The 24,169-nt window shown below is 28.1% G+C and overlaps 2 protein-coding genes across 2 annotated transcripts in view; one reads left to right on the top strand and one right to left on the bottom strand.

Annotated features, from left to right (window-relative positions):
• Positions 1-1,507: 1,507 nt before the first annotated feature.
• The window catches only part of LOC126904811 (uncharacterized), a 39,274-nt gene continuing 16,612 nt past the window's right edge, over positions 1,508-24,169 (bottom strand). The window contains exons 2-3 of the mRNA XM_050684078.1: positions 2,946-3,030; positions 1,508-2,556 (exon numbers count right to left, since the gene is read on the bottom strand). Of these exons, the coding sequence (XP_050540035.1) occupies positions 1,725-2,556; positions 2,946-3,030 (917 nt within the window). The 3' untranslated portion in view covers positions 1,508-1,724. The remainder of the gene's footprint in view (positions 2,557-2,945; positions 3,031-24,169) is intronic.
• On the top strand, positions 12,593-14,519 carry LOC126904813 (uncharacterized). Its single transcript, XM_050684083.1, has 2 exons — positions 12,593-13,136; positions 13,588-14,519. Exons 1-2 carry the CDS (start codon positions 12,646-12,648, stop codon positions 14,423-14,425), a joined length of 1,329 nt encoding a protein of 442 aa, XP_050540040.1. The 5' UTR covers positions 12,593-12,645; the 3' UTR covers positions 14,426-14,519.

Raw genomic sequence — 24,169 nt, 5'->3', positions numbered from 1 at the left:
GCGAATCTGTAGATAGTGTTTAATTTAAAAAAAAAATTTGTCAAAAAAGTAGGTCATGTGAGAGTTAAGAAAATAAATGATAGCTACATAAAAAAAACACATAGTAAAATAATATTAATATGAATTTCTCTCACGAGAGGAGACTACAGTAATGGGATCCTTGATATTTATTGAAGTTATTGAATCTAAATGAGATAAAAATCAAATGAGTTAAATATTTTTTTCTAACTCAAAAAGAATTAAGAAAAAATTCAGTGCCACAGTGGTGAAAGACCCAAGTGTTACCGTCTCAGAAACCGTACGTCGCAATTGTCACTTAATAAAAATGGAAATTTAGCTAGTTCAAATTTTCAAAGTTATTTTTTTCGACTTCAAAGAAACAAAAAAATTTAAATATGTTTAACTTTTTATACTATGTCAATTAGATTGATATAATATTTATGAAAATCAGTGTAATCCCCTTATAATAAAATAAAATAATACATATGAAGAGTGAATGTGTCAAACGTTCTATGTGCCAAAAAAGTGAAAAATTGTTTTATTTCTGATTTATGTTCTATGTGTCAAAGGCCACAATCTTGTATGTGTTTCAAATGTCAATTAAATTTTTTACTTGTACAAAATTGCATTCATAAATGGTGTTCGTAATGTGAGACATGCCATTGTTACCATTGTTTTTTGTGTTTTCTGAACAAATATGTTTTTGGCACATAGAACGTTTGACACAATCATTCTTCATATATATAATTTATTTATAAACAAAAATTTCTATTGATTCATACATTTTTCAAAGAGTTATAGTAATTTAAAGTTGAAAAAATAAAATATGAAATAGTAAATTTTAACACCAAAATTGCATATTTTTTTATGGAAACCATTTTCACATAGAAGATAAGTCGTCAGGATACAATTTTTTTTTTTTTTAAACTTATATAACAAAACATTAGCTTTATTTTAGTATATGTTTGAAGTTCGGAGTATTCCCAGAATATTTTCAAAACTTAAGTTGAAAAAGTTAAATTGTTGTACGAAAGTTGTAATTTTGAATCTCTTGTGAGACAGGTAAGATTTTCAAAAAAAAATTATATCAAATAGAAAAAAATATCTAAGGTTTGATTTTAAAAAGAATTATTTTCATTTTTTATATTTAAATAAGTTATGGCACTTCATAGAGAAAAAAAATAAAAAAATATCGAAATTTACTGATTTTTAAAAACTTAATTTTTGGGGGATTTACACTAGTATGGGGAACGAGGGCAAAATTTTCAAATTTTTGAGGGAAATGTCTTCAATTTGATCCAAATTTTTACCTTTTGACGTATTGTTAAGATAAATCGGTTCGGTAATATTTGAAAAAAATGTTATTAGAGATCAAAGAATACTTTTCAAAATATATTTTAAGCAGATTTAATATCTGCCATTAGATTTTTTCTATCGCCTTCTTTATAATATTATTACTAATAAGTAACAAAATAGTATTTACGAATAAAATAAATACTATTTAAAATATAAATATTAAACATTTATTAAATATATTAAAATTGTATTCAAGGACAAATTTAACTTTTAATACATAAAATATCGAAGAAACTAGTTTATAATCCTGTAAAATGTATAAACCATACTAAACAATTAGATTTTTAAAATAATACAATTGTATTTTTTTAATATAAATGACAATAACTAATACATTTTAAGAAATTAATAAACAGTATAATTCGGTTTCATAAGATTTTATGCCATCCCATATCTTTAAAATCAATGTCAATGAAGTTTTTACAAAATGTGGATAATTCCATACACACATTATGATAATCGGCTTTTGTATAAATTTTCTTTAAATGATTATTTTTCTTGACAGTTTCTTCAGGATTACCAATAAATGGACTAGATTTCCCAATAAATTGACAGCGTTTTTTACATCGCATTTTATAATATAATTGCCTATTTAAAATTGATCTTTGTTCTATCATATTTTTTAGATACAGATTTACCCTAGTTATGTGAAATTTTTCTAATCTATTTTTAAATAATTCTTCATACAAACAATGAAACGTTTCCATAATAAGATTTAATACATTTTCTATGAATGATAATGAGATATGAACACTATTAACTTCCCAAATTGATGCATTTTTTAATTTTTTGACTACCGAAAAGATTTTATTGAAAAAATATTCTGTACTTTTATTTGTTTCAAATAAGTTTATTATACAGTTCTTGTATGTTAATATATTTGAATCAGAAAGTTCAAATAATTTTAGTTTTTCATCATGGAAAAAGTGTATAATCGGAGATAAATACGACAAATAATTCGAAAATATTTCATAGAACTTACAATTCAATAATTGTATTATGTATTGTTTTTTGAGATTAAAACCATGTACACTAACTGGATCTCTTACTATGCGATTTGCACTTATAACTTGACCCTGATGAATAATTGATATGTGATCGACAGTTTTCCATTCTCCATTTTCGACAAGTATTTTTAAAGTTGTTATGTCAGTAAATCGTGTTAAAGAATATTCTTGTGGATGTATCAGATGTTGCATACTACATTAAAAAATAAATAGAAATTTATTAATGACATCTTATAAATTTACATTCTGATTTTATAATCAGAGAGATTTATCAGGAATATTACATCCAATTTTTTATTTACTAATGATTTTTCCGTAAAAATGTATGAAAAAAGTTTTTTTGTACTTTGTAATCTATGATAAATATCAAGTTATATTAAATAATATTACAATTGTGAGTAATATGCTTAATAAATCATACTGTATTTAGTAAAATTATTAATATTCATAATAATAAATGATATGTTACATGTAATAATATGGGAGAGTAGGTTAAGGTACTTTAACATCCACCTTAGTTATGCCACTACCAAGTAATTTTATTGCAAATTTTTATGATATTAAATGATAAATTTCTCTTACTTATGTGCATTAGGGTTCAGTAACATGTCGAAGTTGAAATTATCGTAATAATTTTCCTTTGTGTTTGTATAAAATGAATTTAGACCTTTTAATACAAAAAGAAAGAGATCATTTTCAATACATTTTTGGGATAAATATTCCTCTTCGTATTTATACTTTAAATCGGGTCGCTGAGGTATAATAAATACTATAGTAATTTCATTTAAAACAGAAATTGCTCTTTCAGTCACATTCTTAATAAGTTCTTTTGTATTAGAAATTAATAGTAGCACTTCGTTTATTTTGGATTGATTATATTCATCTTGATTGCTTGCTAGACACGTCTGATCTTTTATCTGAATGGAATCTATAAAATACTTAACCAAATAAACTTCATCAACTACAGTATATGGGTTACGTGGAATTTTTACAAAAATACGTTTAACATCTAAATAACTCAGAAACCACATTACTTGGTATATGCTATTGAACATCACAGTAGATTTCGTCATTCCAATTTCAAGTAATGATGTGCAATTAATAAAATTGTAAAATAATTTGGCTGTTAAATACTTTTCACATTCTTCTATTATTATATTAATGTGTTCAACGAAAGTCTGTAGTATTTCTATATATTTAAAGTTAAATACACTCACAATGTAACTGAAAATACGCAAAAAATTATTCTCATCAATTTTTATCGCCATTAACTCTTCTGCACTAATAATATTGCCTGAGTCCTGAATCAATAAATCGTTATTTATTGAGTGCCATCCTGTTTGATGACAAATGTAACTTACTACTTGAGTCAAATATTTAAAATATTCTCTCCTTTTCGGAAAATTTTTTAATAATTTCGTATTTTGAATTATTGTCAATTGCATTAAAATTATAAAAATAATAAAATCTCTTTTACGCATTTTCTTTATTTGTATAACTTTATAATGAAAAGTAATCTATTTTATTGCATTTGTAAATTTGTATTTATTAAAATTTAATTTTTATATACAAGACGATTGAAATCCATTTAAAAAAATGATTCAAAATCACCCTCTACTTATTACAAAAAAATAATTTAAAAAAGTCAATATTTATTTTTAACATCAATGTTAGCGTATACCATTAATTTTAATATAAAATTGAATAAATAAATTATTTGTTGACACGTTGCGTTATTTTTAAGAATGAAGGTATTTGAAGTGACTTTATTTATAAATAATCGTAATTTTAATATTTTTATTTCATGTAAAATATGCATTAATTATTTGATAATTAAATATTTTAATATCCGTAGTGACTTTGATATTAGGATAGAGTGATGTACGATGTATTAATAGAATATTTTCCTATAGCAATATTATAGTCCACATCATATTTTACCAGTTGACACGGCCCGCGTCGCTTCGTTATACACGATGCCCCGCGACTCGTGCCACCTTTATCAGCCGTCGCCCTACTATGAATATTTGACTGACCAACACCGCGTGTTATACGCTACGGTGCAAAGTCCAGCAAATGCCGCACGGCCGACGACGACCCGCCGCAAATGGTGCGAGAGTCTTCCTCCCGTTGTGAAAGCGACAACGTCGACAGCCGAACCGCACCCGCGCACCGTCGCCTACAACGCTGCTAACCATTTTGCCGTCCAAGGATTACGCCGAACATCGCGTCGTCGACGCCAGCGAAAGTGCCGCGATATTATGCGAAGATTATTATTACTGTGTTTATCTTTTCGGTTTGTTTTATTTTTGTTAACATAATCTGTTGTCGCTCATTTAATAAACGGCCCACGGGTCTCTACCCTCAAAACCAGTGTCGACCACATTTTTGCGACGCAAGTCGTGTCACAGTTAATTTACTTTTATTAACACTCCACTAATATATTTTATCTTTTAATATTACTATTTCTTAAACAATAATAATAATTGTAATAATTACGGTATATCTTTTGAACAAGTCCGTCTTTATCCAAAAAAGTATATAGACATAAATGACAATCAAATCGTTTATCGTCAAAGATTTTTCTATATCTTACAAGACATTTTTTGGCAACATTCACTTTTGTACACGATCAATTGATTTACAAAAAAATTGTATAGTTACTCTACATTAATATTTACTTATTAGCATGAAAATGTTTATTAACATTAACGCAGTAAAGTAATTGAACAACTAAAAAGAATTTTATTAAATACTGCAAAGGTAATATCACTTTTATGAATGAACATTCGTTGAACATTTTGCATCATTACCTGCACAAGATGACTCTTAAGGACTTGATATAGAGATGTTAGAAAAAATGTATTATCATAACGTCGAACTATTCAATGATATATCAGGGCGCTATTTGAAATGCTTTTCGTTAAGACTGCTTCAGCTATGTCATTGAATCATTTTTTACATGTTCTTTTATAGCACAGTCAAGCACTAAAAACATTAGAATAAGATATCGATGCATGGGCCACTCTGATAATTGAGATGGTATTAAATAAACTAGATAATATCATACTACAGCACTGAGAGTTGTTTACCAAAAAACTATAAGTGAGATGAAATGAATATTAAGTATTAATAATCTAGTAAAATATGAATATTTTGACCATTATACGTAAGTATATTAAAATAAGTTATTTGTTCAAAATAAATAAAATGAATTATTTAATCGTCAAAAAATAATAATATATAAGAAAGAAAACTCCGTGATTTTTGATAAGTATATAGCGTTTAAATACTTAGACAAGTTTTAAAGTATATATTTGTAAAAAGTATCTTGATTTTTACTTTATGTGTTCAGCAGTTTGAGGAATAGTAGTATATGCTTTATTAATGCCCAGATTAATAGCATTGTTTTTTTATAGATATTATAAAAGTATATTCAATTTTCATTTATTAAATTTATACACTTAATTTTATTAATAATACAAAAACTACCAAAAATTTTTTTTGTGGGGATTATATGCGCATTTTTGAATAACATTTGTGATGATTTGTTAGTGTTCTTTGCCCAAAAATTCGTCCCACACGTTGATTTTCACTTACCGAAAAATATTTGCCTTTCAAACGTATGTTAGTTCACATATCAAATTTATTTTCAACTAATGTTTCTTTATTTTTCAGTGTCAATCTTTAGCCATATCACTCAACGACAATGTACAAATTGAAAAATGTTTTATTAATAACAAATTGGATTCGACTCCAACGTTTTTCGGAGATTATTATTAATATTTGATAAGATTATATTTTATTAAATTTTATTTTTTTGTTTAGAGCGGTTTTTTAAATATTTTAAACTTGTAAATATTAATGTTTTATTAAAGTTAGGTTATTAAATATAATTTATCTTATTTTTGATTTCCCCTTAAATATCATATTTTTTAATGATTCTCCTTAGTTATAAATAAACCATGAACAACCCGAAAATAACTTTTTTCTTTTATTTCATGTGAATATGTTAGCAACAACTTCGTTAAAAAAAAATTATTTACCTTAGAGCACTTACAAATGCCATATAAATAGATATATTTCAAAAATTAAAAAATATTGTATTCAACAGTTATATGTATACAACTATAAGCTTATATATGTTTTATAATCATATTCTTACCCCTTTAAGATTATTTTGATTGTACTATATTTAATAAATGAACTCTGTATAATCCGAATGTACCTTTTTTCTTTTACATTTAACTATATTAGAAAATAAATTTTTATTTTTAATTTATGTTATCGATTTTAAAAATACGATTTAGTTTTGATAAAAAAATGAGTTTCTTGATATTATTAGGTATCTTCTCGAATTTACAGTATAAATATTAATTTACGTAAAAAGAACACTGAATCAAAGATAAATTAAATTTTTTTAATAGTTTTCTCAGTATAAACATTGCTTTGGCCTAGATAAGTTAAAAATTGAGTTAATATTGTAATATCATTATTAGTTTATTAATAAAATTAGTAAAAACTTAATGGCTTTAAACTCATTGTTCTCTATGAAAATTATTATTTTTTAAGAAAATGTAAAATATTAAGTGTGTTTTAACAATTGTTTAAATACAATAGTAAAACTGAAGTCTTGAATTATTTTGACATACGAAATAATAATTTCAGATTTATAAATGACGTAAAAGTTTTTTTTAATCACTAAAAAATGTTTTAGTTATATGATTTCACTGTGTAACTTAATATAAAAACTAATTTTATATATTTTTTTCGTTTTTTCTTCGCCTAAATCCAAACTACTTGGGATAGGCCACTCTTATCCTAAATTTCCACTTGACACAATCTCCCACATCATCTACGCTCACATCAGCTGTCCTCATATCGCATTTAATAACATCCATCCATCTCCAACCATCTTTGGTCTTCCTCTAACTCTTCTTTCTTCAACATCCATTTCTGTAACTATTCTTACAGCTTCCGATTCATAATAAGACCAAACTATCTATTTTCTCTGATATTTTCCATGATTGACGCTACACCTATACTCCCATTTATATGTTCGTACCTTACCCTATCTTCTCTATATATATTATCTAACATATATTATTATTTAATTCAACATAATAAACTTTTTTAGCTTTGATGAAAATCTGTGAAGAAATTGGTTTTATGATATGCGCGTTTTTTTGTCTGTCCATTAAATATCTAAGCTCTCACTAAACCGGTTTTAATAAAAATATGTCAAAAGTTAATGTAGTTGAACCTCTCATTACTGAAATTTGAAAAAATCCTCTCAATATTAGTAATTTATAAAAATATCTCAAAATTACAAAACTAAAAGAAGTCATTTAATAAAAGTTTTAACGTTAATAACTTTTCATCCAATAAAAATGTTGTGTTACTTTTCTTAAAATGATGTTAAAAGATTTGAACTACGTTAAATTCATAACTTTTACATAGAGTGCGTGCGGACGGAGTACTCATATATCAGTACTAGTTGTACCCTCCTTTGTTATTAATCATTTAATGTATTACAATAATTGTATCTATTAAGTACTTGTCATAAATTTGCTATCAAAATATTTTGTAATACGATGACTAAAAATGTCTATTATGATATTTTGAAAAACTTAAAAACAAAATTTATTTTTATTTATTTTATTATTAAAACAAATAATATAAAATATGGTTTTAACAAAGTGATGATAATTATTATAAAACATATAAGTATACGAGTTATAAGATCTCAAAAACTTTGTACATATTGGGGAATTCTTTTAACGCAAACCACTAGATTTCTCTTAAAGTAATTACTATATTAAGAATATTATAACATTTTATTGAAATAAATGGTGTTAGATAAAGTAGATTTATACCATAATGTATTTGTGTTACTATTAAGTTGAAAAATTTTAATTTTTTATAATACTTATAATTAATTTTATTTGTGTGTTTGCTATTATAAATAATTTAAAAATGAATGAGAAAAATATTATTCTTTTTTATTCATTACACATTTATTATTTTTATAATACTAAAAAATAAAACAAAGTATCTAATAAATAGATTATTTAATTCTATTTAGCCAAAATTATTTATAGAAATTTGACTTCAGTTCGTTGAAATGACCACATTAAAAATAAACGGGTATATACATACATATACAAAGTAAATCGTTTATCATAATCCACTTAATTATTCAACAAATAATTACATTATCGAAAAAACATAAAAAATTTATTTTTGTTATCATTAATTATTTTTAACTGACAAACTGTGTAACTTATGGAGCTATCAACTAAATTATAGCTTCGATGTGAATGGATTCATTTATTTTTTTGTGTCTGTTACCACTATCATTGTTTACCTATCATTTGTTATTTTTTTTAATAAATTTAACCTAAATTAACTTTTTCAACTTAACTTTTGAAAGAGTTCTGGAAAGTTTACATTTATATATATTTATCTTAAATTAAAGCTAATGTTATATACTTTATTATGAAAAAAAATAAATTTTGGACTTTATATTGTCTTCATGGTAAAAATAAGCATCAAAGTTAATAAAAAAAATATGATTTTTGTAAAATAATTCTTTTTTACATTTTTAACTTAGCAATGCTATAACTTTTTGGAAAATGTATGGATCAATCATTTTTTTAGATACTTGATGTCTTTACCTATCATTTGGTATATTTTTTTTATAAATCTGACCCTTTATCTGCCCACAGGGAGGAATTAAAAAGACAACTTTTTCACAAAAAATTTACTCTAACACTTAACTTTTGAAAGTATCCGGGAAGGTCTGACACTTTTATTTATATATACAGGGTGATTTTTTTATCATAACCCACTCAATTACTTGCAGAATAATAATAATTTAAACATTTTTTTTTTTTTATTATCTTTAGTTACACATTGTTCTTGAATTTTTAACAATGTAATACTTTTTAAGTTCATCCCTTATGCCTTGGAGGGGGGTCAACTTTGTTTTTTTAAATGGTAACACATATTTTTAATTTAATAAAATGTTTGAGTTTTTAATTTAATAGTAAATGGCATTTGAATTTTTAATATAACTTTATTAGCTTATTAGATATAAACATTTAAAGTTTCAAAATTTTGAGTTAATATACATGTATAATACACATGGGATTGTAAATACAGGTAGCTAATTGGATTTTTATGACATTGCTGTCTCAGTCACGGATTGTTTATTATCAATTATGATTATCAATAGATATACTTTCTGTATTGTCAGTTAGTGTATTTATAAACTCATAACAATGTGCCTTACTATCATTGATAATAACAATGCTGTGTACCTGCTAATATCGATGTTATAAAAAANTGCTGTGTACCTGCTAATATCGATGTTAGAATATAGAATTTGATTACCAATTGAGCTCAATCTCTTATTCACCAAAGATATCCGCTTGCGACGTTTGTTCATTGTGCTGTTCATGTTTTAAACCTTGCTATTTCTTATTCATCTTCTATACAAAAAACACGAAATTGATTAGGAACAACATCTAAAGTTAGAGATTTTTTCATATACCCAAAGCGAAAAGATGTGTTGAAAAGTCAAATCGAAGAAAGTCAAAAATGTATAACTAAAAAATCATTAAAACAATTATGTGCGACTAAATGAGTTGAACGTTTTTATGCTGTCAATGATTTTCTTGAGCTTTTTGTGTACCTAATTGAATCGTTATTTATAATTTCGAAGTGGAATGACACTGCAACATCATCAAAAGCAAGTAATTTACGAACATCAATACTGAAAGGAGATTTTATTATTTGTTTACTTATTATAAATAAAGTANCAAAGTTGACCCCCCTCCAAGGCATAAGGGATGAACTTAAAAAGTATTACATTGTTAAAAATTCAAGAACAATGTGTAACTAAAGATAATAAAAAAAAAAAAATGTTTAAATTATTATTATTCTGCAAGTAATTGAGTGGGTTATGATAAAAAAATCACCCTGTATATATCTTAAATTAAAGCTAATGTTATATACTTTATTATGGAAAAAAAAAATTTCTGACTTTATTTTGCCTTCACGGTGAATGCTATCTTTGTGTGAGAATTCTCGATTTTATTTTTTACATTTTTAACTTTATAATGCCATAACTTATTGAAAAGTGTTTGAATAAACACAATTTTTTTATGAGAAATAATATTTTTAAATAATCCCTTTTTCATTCGACATACTTTATCTTAATCAGGATATTAATAAGGAACTAGCAGATGTTATAGCGTTTGGAATAATCCACCAATTTTTGAAAATTAAACACTATCTAAAGATAGATAGACATTCTAGTGATTTTTTTGATAGTGATTTTAATTACTGTCAGATATCATTATACTTGATCCAATTATGCCACGTCAACACTGTGCCGCGATCCACTTGTACTGGTTTTTATTTAATTTAATGTCGTCAATTTCAAACTTGCAAATTGTGCTAAGTTATGGTAATAATTTAATTTTTTTTACCATAAAATTTAAAAAAAATCAACTTTAATGGATTAACAAAATAGGTTAAATATGTTATTTTTCTTATTTTTAATATATTAAGAATCAAAATCGATATTAATTTAAATCTATTTTTTTTTGTTTTGAATTATTTTTTTTTATATGTAAATACTTATTTTTTAATAATAAGTAATATTATTAAAACTTAGAAGTTATAGAAATAGTCTAATTGCAGATTTGAAAACGGCGCCAAAAGTAGATTTAGAAAAGTATAATTTTGCTTCTGATACAAGTTCCATGTAATACAGTTTATAAAACTTATTACTTTGTTAACTGTTATAACTTTATAATAAATGACCTAAACAATATAATTTTACCAATAATTTGGTATATTCTTTTTATAAATCTGACCCTTTCCTCACCCACAGGAAGGGATTCAAAATGACAACTTTTTTATTAGTTAAAATAAATCATTAAAATTAATTCAGTTCTGGATATTTTAATTATATTATAGGCGATATTACCTTTGCAATATTTAATAAAATTCTTTTTAGTTGTTCAATTACTTTAATGCGTTAATATTAATAAACATTTTCATGCTAATAAGTAAATATTAATGTAGAGTAACTATACAATTTTTTTGTAAATCAGTTGATCGTGTACAAAAGTGAATGTTGCCAAAAAATGTTTTGTGAGACATAGAAAAATCCTTGACGATAAACGATTTGATTGTCATTTATGTCTATCTACTTTTTTGGATAAAGACGGACTTAATAAAAATTCATGTTCAAAAGATACACCGTAAATATTACAATTAATAGTATTATTTAAGAAATTATAATATTAAAAGATAAAATATATTAGTGGAGTGTTAACAAAACGTAAATTAACTGGTAAAATATGATGTGGACTATAATATTGCTATAGGAAAATATTCTATTAATACATCGTACATCACTCTATCCTAATATCAAAGTCACTACGGATATTAAAATATTTAATTATCAAATAATTAATGCATATTTTACATGAAATAAAAATATTAAAATTACTATTATTTATAAAGAAAGTCACTTCAAATACCTTAGAAATTCTTAAAAATAACGCAACGTGTTAACAAATAATTTATTTATTCATTTTATATTTAAATTTATGGTATACGCTAACATTAAAAATTGATGTTAAAAATAAATAATGATTAAATTATTATTTTTATATTAAGTAAAAGGCAATTTTTCATTATTTTTTTAAATGGATTTAAATCGTCTTGTATATGAAAATTAAATTTTAATAAATACAAAATTACAAATTCAATAAAATAGATTACTTTTCATTATAAAGTTATACAAATAAAGAAAATGCGTAAAAGAGTTTTTATTATTTTTATAATTTTAATGCAATTGACACTAATTCAAAATTCGAAGTATTTAAAAAGTAGTCCGATAAGGAGAGAATATTTTAAATATTTGACTCAAGTAGTAAGTTACATTTGTCATCAAACAGGATGGCACTCAATAAATAACGATTTATTGATTCAGGACTCAGGCAATATTATTAGTGCAGAAGAGTTAATGGCGATAAAAATCGATGAGAATAATTTTTTGCGTATTTTCAGTTACATTGTGAGTGTATTTAACTTTAAATATATAGAAATACTACAGACTTTCGTTGAACACATTAATATAATAATAGAAGAATGTGAAAAGTATTTAACAGCCAAATTATTTTACAATTTTATTAATTGCACANTTTTAACAGCCAACTTTTTTTACAATTTTATTAATTGCACATCATTACTTGAAATTGGAATGACGAAATCTACTGTGATGTTCAATAGCATATACCAAGTAATGTGGTTTCTGAGTTATTTAGATGTTAAACGTATTTTTGTAAAAATTCCACGTAACCCATATACTGTAGTTGATGAAGTTTATTTGGTTAAGTATTTTATAGATTCCATTCAGATAAAAGATCAGACGTGTCTAGCAAGCAATCAAGATGAATATAATCAATCCAAAATCAACGAAGCGCTACTAGTAATTTCTAAAACAAAAGAACTTATTAAGAATGTGACAGAAAGAGCAATTTCTGTTTTAAATGATATTAGTACAGTATTTATTATACCTCAGCGACCAGATTTAAAGTATAAATACAAAGAGGAATATTTATCCCAAAAATGTATTGAAAATGATTTCTTTTTTTTCGTATTAAAAGGTCTAAATTTATTTTATTCAAACACAAAGGAAAATTATTACGATAATTTCAACTTCGACATATTACTGAACCCTAATGCACATAAGTAAGAGAAATTTATCATTTACTATCATAAAAATTTGAAATGAAATTAATTGGGAGTAGCATAACTAAGGGGAATGTTAGGGTACGTTAACCTCCTCTCGTAAATAATACTAATTTTTAATTTTACTTAGGTTAAATTTTTTTTTTTAATTAAAATTTTTCAAATATTTATTTAGTATACTCTCTTCAATTATACTAAAATAATTATAGCTAACCATTTAACAGTCTGAAGTTATCCCTAAAAACTACTTTTAGATATATTATTTAATATAATTTGATATTTATCATAGATAACAAAGTACAAAAAAAACTTTTTTCATACATTTTTACGAAAAAATCATTATTTAACAAAAAATTGAAGGTAGATTTTTTGATAAATCTCTCTGAATATAAAATCAGAATATACATTTATAAGATGTCATTAATAAATTTCTATTTATTTTTTAATGTAGTATGCAACATCTGTTACATCCACAAGAATATTTAGTACAACCATTTACTGAAATAACAACTTTAAAAATTCTTGTCGAAAATGGAGAATGGAAAACTGTCGATCACATATCAATTATTCATCATGGTCAAGTTATAAGTGCAAATCGCATAGTAAGAGATCCAGTTAGTGTACATGGTTTTAATCTCAAAAAACAATACATAATACAATTATTGAATTGCAAGTTCTTTGAAATATTTTCAAATTATATTTGGTATTTAACTCCAATTGTACAGTTTTGTCATAATGAAAAATTAAAATTGACTGAATTTTCTGAATTAAATATATTAACATACATGAATTCCATAAAAAACTTATTTGAAACAATTAAAAGCATAGAATATTTTTTCACTAAAATATTTTCGGTAGTCAAAAAATTAAAAGAAGCATCAATTTGGGAAGTTAATAGTGCTCATATCTCATTATCATTCATAGAAAAGTTATTAAATCTTATTATAAAAACGTTTAATGATAATTATTTGTATGAAGAATTATTTAAAAATAGATTACAAACATTTCACATTACTAGTGTAGATCTGTATCTAAAAAATATGTTAAAACAAAGATTAATTTTATATAGGCAATTATATTATAAATGGAGAGGTCAAAAACGCTGTAAATTTATTGGGAAATCTAGTCCATTTATTGGTATTCTAGAAGAAACTGCCGAGGAAAATGATTATTTTAAGACAATTGATACAATAGCCGATTATAAAAATGCGTGCATGGAATTATCCACATTTTGTAAAAACTTCATTGACTTTGATTTTAAAGATATGGGATGGGACAAAATCTTTTGAAAACGAATTATGTTATTTATTAATTTCTTAAAATGTATTAGTTATTGTCATTTATATTAAGAAAATGCAATTGTATTATTTTAAAAATCTAATTGTTTTGTATGGTATATACATTTTACAATATTATAAACTAGTTTCTTCGATATTTTATGTATTAAAAGTTAAATTTGACCTACAATAAAATTTTAATATATTTAATATATTAACGGGAAGAAGACTCTCGTATCATTTGCGGCATGTCGTCGTCGGCCGTGTGGCATTTGCTGGACTTTGCTCCGTTGGACACGCGGTGTTGGTTAGTCAAATACTAATAGTAGCCCGACGGCTGATAAGGGTGGCACGAGCGAGGGGCATCGTGTATAACGAAGCGACGCGGGTCGTGTCAATTGAATTTATATTTCAAATAGTATTTATTTTATATATAAATACTGGTTTGTAACTTATAACAAACGAGTTTTTTTTTGTCGAACAGTTAACAGCAATTATTGATAACAGTAATTAACCGATAAATATAAAATTCAACGATTGCTACGAGCCTGACGCTACGTTATATTTTCTCTAGTCTCTAGTTTCTAGCTATATACTTAAATCTCAGCCCTTCTAAATATGAGCCACCTGGAAGAATTTTACGTTTTTTTTCTCGTTAAAATTCGCCTTTTTTCTCCGCCTATTCGGTACCGTTCGACGGCGCTTGCGTCTTTTCCTACCGCCGCTCAAATTTTTCGCTGTCCCCGTTTTCTTAAATTCGTGATTTTCGTTGCTTCATGGAAAGCGAAACGAACGCGCCTCCCACCCGGCCTGTCGTGTTCCCGCCGTTTCGTCATTATCACCGCATTTCCGTTTTTGCGTCGTTTGTTTTTCATTATTTCAATATAATATTGACTGTAATCATTAATTAATGTGATTTTGTAAATTTTTTAGTTCTATTAATCGATTGGTAATATTACAGCGATCACGATGGTCAACGTGGTTTTCGAATCGTTTACGTTTTAACGACGATGACGGCGGTATTGTTTGATTCCGTTTTGTAAATTTATCCGTTATACGTCTATTTATCGATTATACAGGTAATGCATATTTATTCGTTAAAAAACAAAAAAACAAGTGCGTTTGACGACGATCTTACAACGACTGTAATTAATATGATTTTTAAATTGTCCGTATGATTTTGTAATTTTTTTATCGTGTTCCTGTCGTGCCACGATAATTGTGCGCTGCAGATTGTTGGCGGTCGTCTTTATTGGCTTTATCGCACGGGTATTCGTTTTCATTCCGTTAATTAAAAAAGATTAATTTTTTTTTAAAGAGAGTGCATCCCTTTGCATTTTAATCGATTTACTTAGTATTTGTCAATCATTAAGTGCATTTGTATTTTATTTATTGCTGCAATATGTACTATATCAGTCTATACAATCTCTCTCTCTCTCTATATATATATATATTAGGGTGTCCCTTATTTTGAAAATTTTGGAAATTCTTCGGGCTCACCCCCCCCCCCATATGTGTGTATACATATAAAAAGTGACAACAAACAATTTCAGACGATCAGATAAGTTTAACCCGTGCCGACTTGGGGTTGAAAATCGGCCAAAAGGGGTACTTTTTTAGTTTTTAGCAATTAACTCGTAAATTAACGCTCTCACAAAAAAAAAAAATATGTGAACTAAATTGTAGAACTAATTGTTTTGTATAAGTTAAGTCCTTACAGTTTTTCTTTTAAATCCATTAGTTTTCTAGAAAAATGTCAAAAAACATAATATTTCGTAAAATTGCCGAAATTAGCATATTTAAAAAATTTCATACTGCTTTTTGACAAAAAAGAAGCTACAGTTTTTTCTAAAAAAAAATATCAATTATCCAATAGTCATCAAAAAATAAAGATATCAAAAATTATTATACCTGAAATAATTTGTCAATATCACACGATGAAAGAATAAAACGTTTGCTAGGGTTTATTATTGACTCATTATTAAGGAATACAACCATTAATTTTTTTATTTTGTTGAAATGGAATCGTCAAAAAATGTTAGAGCAGCTGTTTCCTATGTTAAGTACCATAAATGATTATAAATTTTGTTTAACGCTGCTTTCGCAATTAACGGTTGTTCATATAACTTTAATTCTTTGATAAAATTTAAGTCGTTATTCAGAGCTTTGGACGGTTCAGTACAGTTAAACCGGGCTTTTAAATAAAATCGAATAATAAAAATACATATATCTCGAATAGTATTTATTTTAAAAGTTTTTAGTAAATACTGTTTTCGGTAAAAAAAAACCTTTAAGCAATATATTGCTTTACTCATCCAACGAGCTTGGTGCATGGCTCCAGGAGGGTGTATTTTAATTTTTTTATCTGAGTCACCATTTAAAAAAATTATAGATAGCTTGAGCAATTCTTTATAATCGGATGATTATCTCTAAAACATCCGATTCCCAACATTTCCCTAGAAAATTGGAGAATATCATTTCGATAATTTTCAAGTGCAGAGCACATTCGACGTCATCTATTCCACAGATCGTATTAGAAACATCAATATTATTCCAATTTTTTTATACGTTTTTAAATATTAGATGCGGTGGTATCGCAGCATAGAGCTTGGACAATATTTAATAAGTCCCAATCATCTAACGCACAATAGCTTGTTCATATCCCGTCGAATTTTTCAGTTTCGGTATACCAATTAATAAATCTAAATTTTTACTAGTTATCACAATTGGTAACCTATCAATGCCTGAATCTCTTACATTTAAAGCTGGTAAAATCTTTCCATTCCAATGCACAGTGACATAAATAGAAGGACAACTTTGAAAATTTTTTTTTATTAAATTAGCCCGTTCAATTCGCATAGCATCACGGCATCTATGTATTGAAGACTTATTTATAATATGAGAATCGACGTCATGGCCTAAAGCTTCAACTGTTGAATTTAACATTTTGTATTTTACGTAGTAATTTTTTTTTTATTTATGCAATAATATTGAGAAGTAAGTATAATTATGCGTTTAAGTCAAACAAATACATCACATTACAATATAAATGAAATATATTTAAATTAAGCAATAAAATTCATATATTAAGTAAAAATCGTAATATGATCGAGTTATTTCAGCTATAGCAATAAAACAATCGGTTCAATGAAATTTGTACTTATTACTTTTATTTCGTAAAATTTAATTTTAAACAATTTTCGTATGAAACATTAGGTCGTATCACATATGGTTCGTCATATATGATGAAATATTTGTAAATATGCTAATTTCGGCAATTTTACGAAATATTATGTTTTTTGACATTTTTCTAGAAAACTAATGGATTTAAAAGAAAAACTGTAAGGACTTAACTTATACAAAACAATTAGTTCTACAATTTAGTTCACATATTTTTTTTTATATAAATATATATATTAATTTTAGCTTCGATGCGAAGCTGAGAAATTATTAATTTTACCATGATGTGATTTTTTTTTATGTCTGTTGCCACTTTTTCTCAGCTCTCACTGGACCGATTTCTTTCAACAATACGCCAAAAGATCACAACTAGATACTAGTTGAAGATATTACCCTTAAAAATTGAAAAATTTCCCCCGCAAATGGGGGAAATATCCAAAAAAATTACAAATTTAGAAATCGGTAAATTTTGTAATGTTTTTCACTTTTGTTTCTTAAAACTTCCATAACTTTTTCAAAAATAAACAAATCAACATCATTTTTTTTATAATAAAACCTTAGATATTTCCCTTTCATTTGATATCATTTTTTTGAAAATCTAACACTTATTCTGCTCAAAAGAGGGATTTAAAATAGCAACTTTTTTACAAAAACTAACTTTTTCAACTTAATTTTTGAAAATTTTCAGGAAATACTGCGTCCTTTAAACATATATCAAATTAAAGTTTATTTTATGTACTATAAAACGAAAAAAAAAATTTGTCCCGACGACCTATCTTCTATGTGCAAATGGCTACTGTATTCAAAAATATGCTATTTTTCTATTAAAATTCTAGGTTTTGTATTTTATTTTATTTTAAAATATCTTATTAGGAGAATATATTGACTTTATGAATATTAAATAATTTAATTGACATAGAGTAAAGTTCATAAGACATAAGAAATTAAACTTATTAAATTTTTTTTACATTTTTAAAGTCGAAAAAGTAATTTTTAAATTTGAGTTAGCTTAAATAGCCAATTTTTTAGCTTCGATGCCAATTTTTCATATGTAAATACTAATTTTTAATAATATTAAAACTTAGAAGTGATAGAAAAAGTCTAATTGCAGATTTGAAAACATTGCGAGAAATTGATTTAGAATGGTATATTTTTGTTACTGATGAAAGTTCCTTGTAGTTCAGTGCATTTATTTATAGTAACAAACAGTTTTTATTGAAATTTATTGTATCTAGCCCTTTAAATTTTTATACACGCAAAAATAAAGAAAAATACAACTTCTTTATTATTTTTATAATTTCTCCGTTTAAATTACAATATTAAATTATTGAATATCATTTTCATACTAAATTTAATAATTATAATTAGTATTTATTCATATATTATATTTTAAAATCAAAGAACTACTAATTAGGATATAATCAAAGAAATAAGAGTTGATGTTGCTTTTGGAATAATCCACCAATTTCTCTAAATGAAACACTATCTACAGATTTGCATCGAAGCGTTTCTTATGATAGTGATTTTAATCACTGTCGAATATCATCTATACTTGTCCCATCTATGCCTTGTCTACACTGTACCTCGACTCTACTGTGCTACCGTTTTTTGTTTGCACGTACTACATTTATATTTGTGATTCCCTTTATGAATATTTCTTATTGAAATGGTTTATTGGCAATTTCGCAGTATTTGTAATAATAATATTGTAGATATATTATTATCGTGAAGGCAGTATTAATTAATTTGATTTTGTAATATTTAGGAGGAGTTTGTTGTATCCTGAGGAATGCTTCAATAATAGCTCGGCCTGTTGGTCAAGAGTGTTGGTTCTAATGGATAACGGATTTATTATACGGATAATTCATTTTTATTTGTTAAATATTATTAGTCGGTCAATAATTAACGTACTTTTTTATGGTAATGGCACCGATAAATTAGTTTTCATTTTGTAATTTTAGCTTCAATGCGAAGCTGAGAAGGTATTGGTTTTACTATGATGTATTTTTTTTATTTATTTATTTTTTGTATCTGTTACCAATTTTTCTCAGCTCTCACCGAACGGATTTCTTTCAATAATACGTTAAAAGATCACAAACCTCCAAAAAAATTACAAATTTAAAAATCACTTATTTTCAAAATTTTTTCAATTTTTTTACTAAAAACTGCCATAACTTTATAATATATAAACATATCAATGTAACTTTTTTTTATATAGATGCTTGATGCCTTTACCTATCATTCGGCATATATTTTTTATAAATTTAACCCTTTACAGGGGGGGATTTAAAATGAAAACTTTTTCAGCTTGACTTTTGAAAATGTTCCGGAAAGTCTGACACTTTTATATATATCTTAAATTAAAGATAATGTAATACTTTATTATGAAGAAAAAAAATTGAACTCTGGAGTCTTTGTGGTGAAAATGGCCTACCAAATGCTATTTTCGTGTGAAAATTCTCGATTTTATTTTTTACATTATTAACTTTATAATTCCATAACTTATTGAAAAGTGTATGGATCAACACATTTGTTTTATGAGAAATAATATTTTTTAATAATCCCTTTTTCATTCGGGATATTAATATGAAAATAGCTGATCATGTAGCTTTTGGAATAATCAACTAATTTTTTTAAATTAAACACTATCTAAATTTTGCAATGAACCGTTTTTTTGATAGTGATTTTAATCACTGTTAGATATCATTATACTTGATCCAACTATCCCACGTCACCACTGTGCCCCCAACCCACTGTGCTGGATTTTTTAGACTTACATCTGTTGTGTCCTTATGAATACGCTGGAAATCGCTGATGGTTTAGGATTTATTACAAGTAGTGATGAGCAGAATTACTCTTGTTCTTGCGGTTTTGGCTTGGTCTTGCATTTCTACGAAACCAAGAACAAGACCAAGACTGTAATAATATCAGCAAGACCAACATCAAGACTGTACTCAATTGACAAGAACAAGACCAAGACTTTTCTAGCAAGACCAAGAACAAGAACAAGACTAGACTTGCAAGAACAAGACCAAGACCAAGACTCAAAATGCAAGAATCTTGCAACAACAAGAATAAAACTGCAAGAGTATTGCACTCTTGCAAAAAAAAAAAAAAAATTGTTGTTGGTTAAAATCGTTAAGATTATTAATGACAGATTCGACAATATTAAATTTTACTTTGATTTTTATTCATTACGCGTATTGTTCAAATTAAATATTACCTATGAGCTGATGTTACCGATTAACTTAAAATTTTACAATCATGTTTCAAAATTTATTGTCATTCAATTGTAATTAATTAATTTTAAATAATTAAAGAAGATTAAAAATAAATATTCCGTGCTTCAAACATTATGATAAAATTAGATAAAATTTTTGTTTACTTCTAAAGCGGAGACTGAAACTGGTTTTATAAAAACTGGTTATAACAGTTTTTTTCGGTTTTGTTAATCAAAACCAATAATTTTTAAAAACTGTGTCTATGAACAGAAAGCGATTATTATTTAAAACCGGTTTTAAAAATCGATACATAAAACCGGCGACTGGTAAACTCATAAAATAAATATATTCATGTTCATTATTCAATGAAAAAAATTAATTAAAATGCAAAAAAAATTATCCGACTAGGAGAATCGAAATCGCGTCCTCCCCGACCGCACATCCGCTGCGTTACCATTCGGACAATATTACGCCATCAGTTTAAAGTGAAAAAATACTTTGTTTCAATAACGTCTTATTTTTTTATAATTTAATTTATTTGTTTATTTTTTTTTAATACCCCAAACTATTCATAAAAAAATCATCCATATTGTTTATGCTAATATTAAGTTCTAACTTAAAAATCCTATGGCATATAAATTAAATTTGAATTTACAAACTGAAGTAGATAACTTCGTTATTTAAACCTTTTAAGTAGAATTTTTTTACAAATATAAATGAATGCAAGATTTTGCAAGAGTATTGTGACAAGACTCACAACAAGAACAAGATTTTATGGGCAAGACCAAGAACAAGAACAAGACTAAATAAGCAAGACAAAGAACAAGAACAAGACTAGATTTGCAAGACCAAAACCAAGACCAAGACTGAGTTAGCAAAGCAAGACCAAGAACAAGAACAAGACTAGATTTGCAAGACCAAAACCAAGACCAAGACTGAGTTAGTAAAGCAAGACCAAGACCAAGACTGAGCTATCAAGAACAAGACTATGACCAAGACTTTGACAGTCTTGGTCTTGTTCTTGTTTTGCTCATCACTAATTACAAGGGTAATTTATTTTATTTCATTAAACAATAATTAATTGTCATGATTTTATTTCTCTCATAGTTGAGTTTATCTTTTTACATTTTAACCGATTTACTTTGCATATGTTAATCATTAGGTTATTTTGTATTTCATTTATTAGTGCGAATTGTACTACATCAGTGTACAATCTCTCTCTATAAATATATATATATATATTTACACATATATACTTTTTTTTTTTTTGTGTTTACTACATTTATATTTGTGATTCCTTTTATGATTATTTCTTATTGAAACGTGTTATTGACAATTTCATAGCAGTTGTAATAATAATACTATAGATATATTATTATTATTAGGAAAATGGCAATATTAATTTAATTTGTTTCTGTAATTTTTAGGCTGCGCATCTGTTGTATCTGGACGACCGTGATTGAATAGCGGCTCGACCCAATGGCCAAGAGTGCTGGCTTTAATAAATATCGGATTTATTACGCGGGTAATTCGTTTTTATTTGTTAAATAAAATTAGTAAGTCAGTGTTTTATCTATTGGTGACTACACTATGTGGTGTGTTTTGAACAAAATCATACATTTTTAATTTTCGTTATCATGTTTATTTATTGACATTCATGAACACCTTTGTGGTGTTCTTTAGTATTTATTAAAATGTGTAATTCTTGTACAGCAGTTGCAATAATTATTAAATATTTATTTTTAATGACTGTAATAATTAATGTGTTTTTTAAATTATTTTAATTTTGCAATCGTTATATTTTTAATTTTTTGTTTGCATGTTTTTGTTGTTCCCTTTATGATTATTTTTGAATTATAATAATTTTTAAATTATAGATATGCAGGTTAGCCGCGAAATATGTAGTCATTCGGGCTGACGAATAAGCGGTTGAGGACAATGAGCTCCTCGTTCGCTCGTTAACCCTGCAGATATGCAGGATAGCAGTGATATAAGTCACTCCTTGAGTGGACGAATAAGTGGTAGCGACGAGGGTAATTTCAAAACGGGCGGGTGAGCCCGATAGCCTGGTAAGGCGACCACCTAGGTGAAGGTAACACCGAAAACAAATCCCCTGGCGGTAGGTAAAACGGAGGGAAGGACACCTGTAAAACCGAACATGGAAGGAAACCATTCAAACATTACGGTTACCGTTCCAGGAGAATCGGAGTCTCCAGGGCCGGCTGAGAAGGGTGTCGCTACAGGCCTGACCCGGTCGTTATCCAGCGACTGTACCAAGACCAAGACCGTCGAACTGGTGAGGCAGGGTCCAGGGGGCGTTTTCGCCCAAGCTACTGCCGGAGGATGTGCCAAGCAGCCATCCTCCAGTGACCTCCGGGTCACTGAGGTAACTGTTGGTGGTTTTGTTATCACCGAGGAGATGGTGGATGGCGAAGATAGACGGCATAGACGTCTTGAGCTGCTACGCGCCGCCCAGCTTGCCGATCGCCGGACTCCTCGAGTCCGTGTCCTCCTGCCTACGGGCGAGGAGGCTTGGGAGGCCGCGCGACGGTCGCGGGGAGCTTGTGGCCGGGGATTTCAATGCTCACTCCCCGGTCTGGGGGTCGGCGGACACGAACCAGCGTGGCGAAGAACTGTTGGACCTGATGTCAGCCCTCGTGCTGGTGTCGGCCAACAGGGGATCCACCCTGACGTTCGAGGGTCACTCCTCGAGCTCGGTGGTGGACGTCACGCTGGTGTCCCCGTCGCTGCACCCGCACGTGACCGGCTGGTCGGTTCTCCCGTACAGGGAAAACCTCAGCGACCACCGGTACATCGTGTACGAGTGCGGCGATGGCGGCCGTCCCCCTCGAGCCGTGCCCCGCGTGCCGTCTCGCAGTGGACGAGTGGGCTGGCGGGTCGGACCGGCCACGGACGTCGACGCTTTTGAGACGGGCCTACTACTCGCTCAATGGTCGGCGCCCGCGGTGCCGGGCCGGCGCGTCTCCGCGAGTGAAGCGGCGGAAGAGTTGGACCGGAGGGTGGTCGCAGCCTGCGACTTCGCCCTCCCGGCCAAACGACCGTCGACGACTCGCGGACCGCCAGTCCACTGGTGGACCGAGGAGGTGGCGGCCAGGCGTGAGGAGTGCGTCAGGGTCAGGAGGGCCATGACGCGCTTCAACCGACGGCCGCGGGAACCGGAGTCCCCGGACCCGAGGGAGGCGCTGAGGTCGGCCCGCAAAGAGCTGAAGCTCGCCATCAGGCGGGCCAAAGTGAAGTGCTGAGCCGAACTCGTGAAGTCGGTGGACCACGACCCGTGGGGGAAACCCTATCGGGTCGTCATGCGGAAGCTCCGCGGCCCACCGGCTTCCGGTCA

This window comes from Daktulosphaira vitifoliae, unplaced genomic scaffold, assembly GCF_025091365.1.
Source record: "Daktulosphaira vitifoliae isolate Bord-2020 unplaced genomic scaffold, ASM2509136v1 Scaffold_4, whole genome shotgun sequence".
Classification (NCBI taxonomy): domain Eukaryota; kingdom Metazoa; phylum Arthropoda; class Insecta; order Hemiptera; family Phylloxeridae; genus Daktulosphaira; species Daktulosphaira vitifoliae.
The sequence above is the reverse complement of the archived record's forward strand: the minus strand, read 5'-3'. Positions and strand labels throughout refer to the sequence as shown.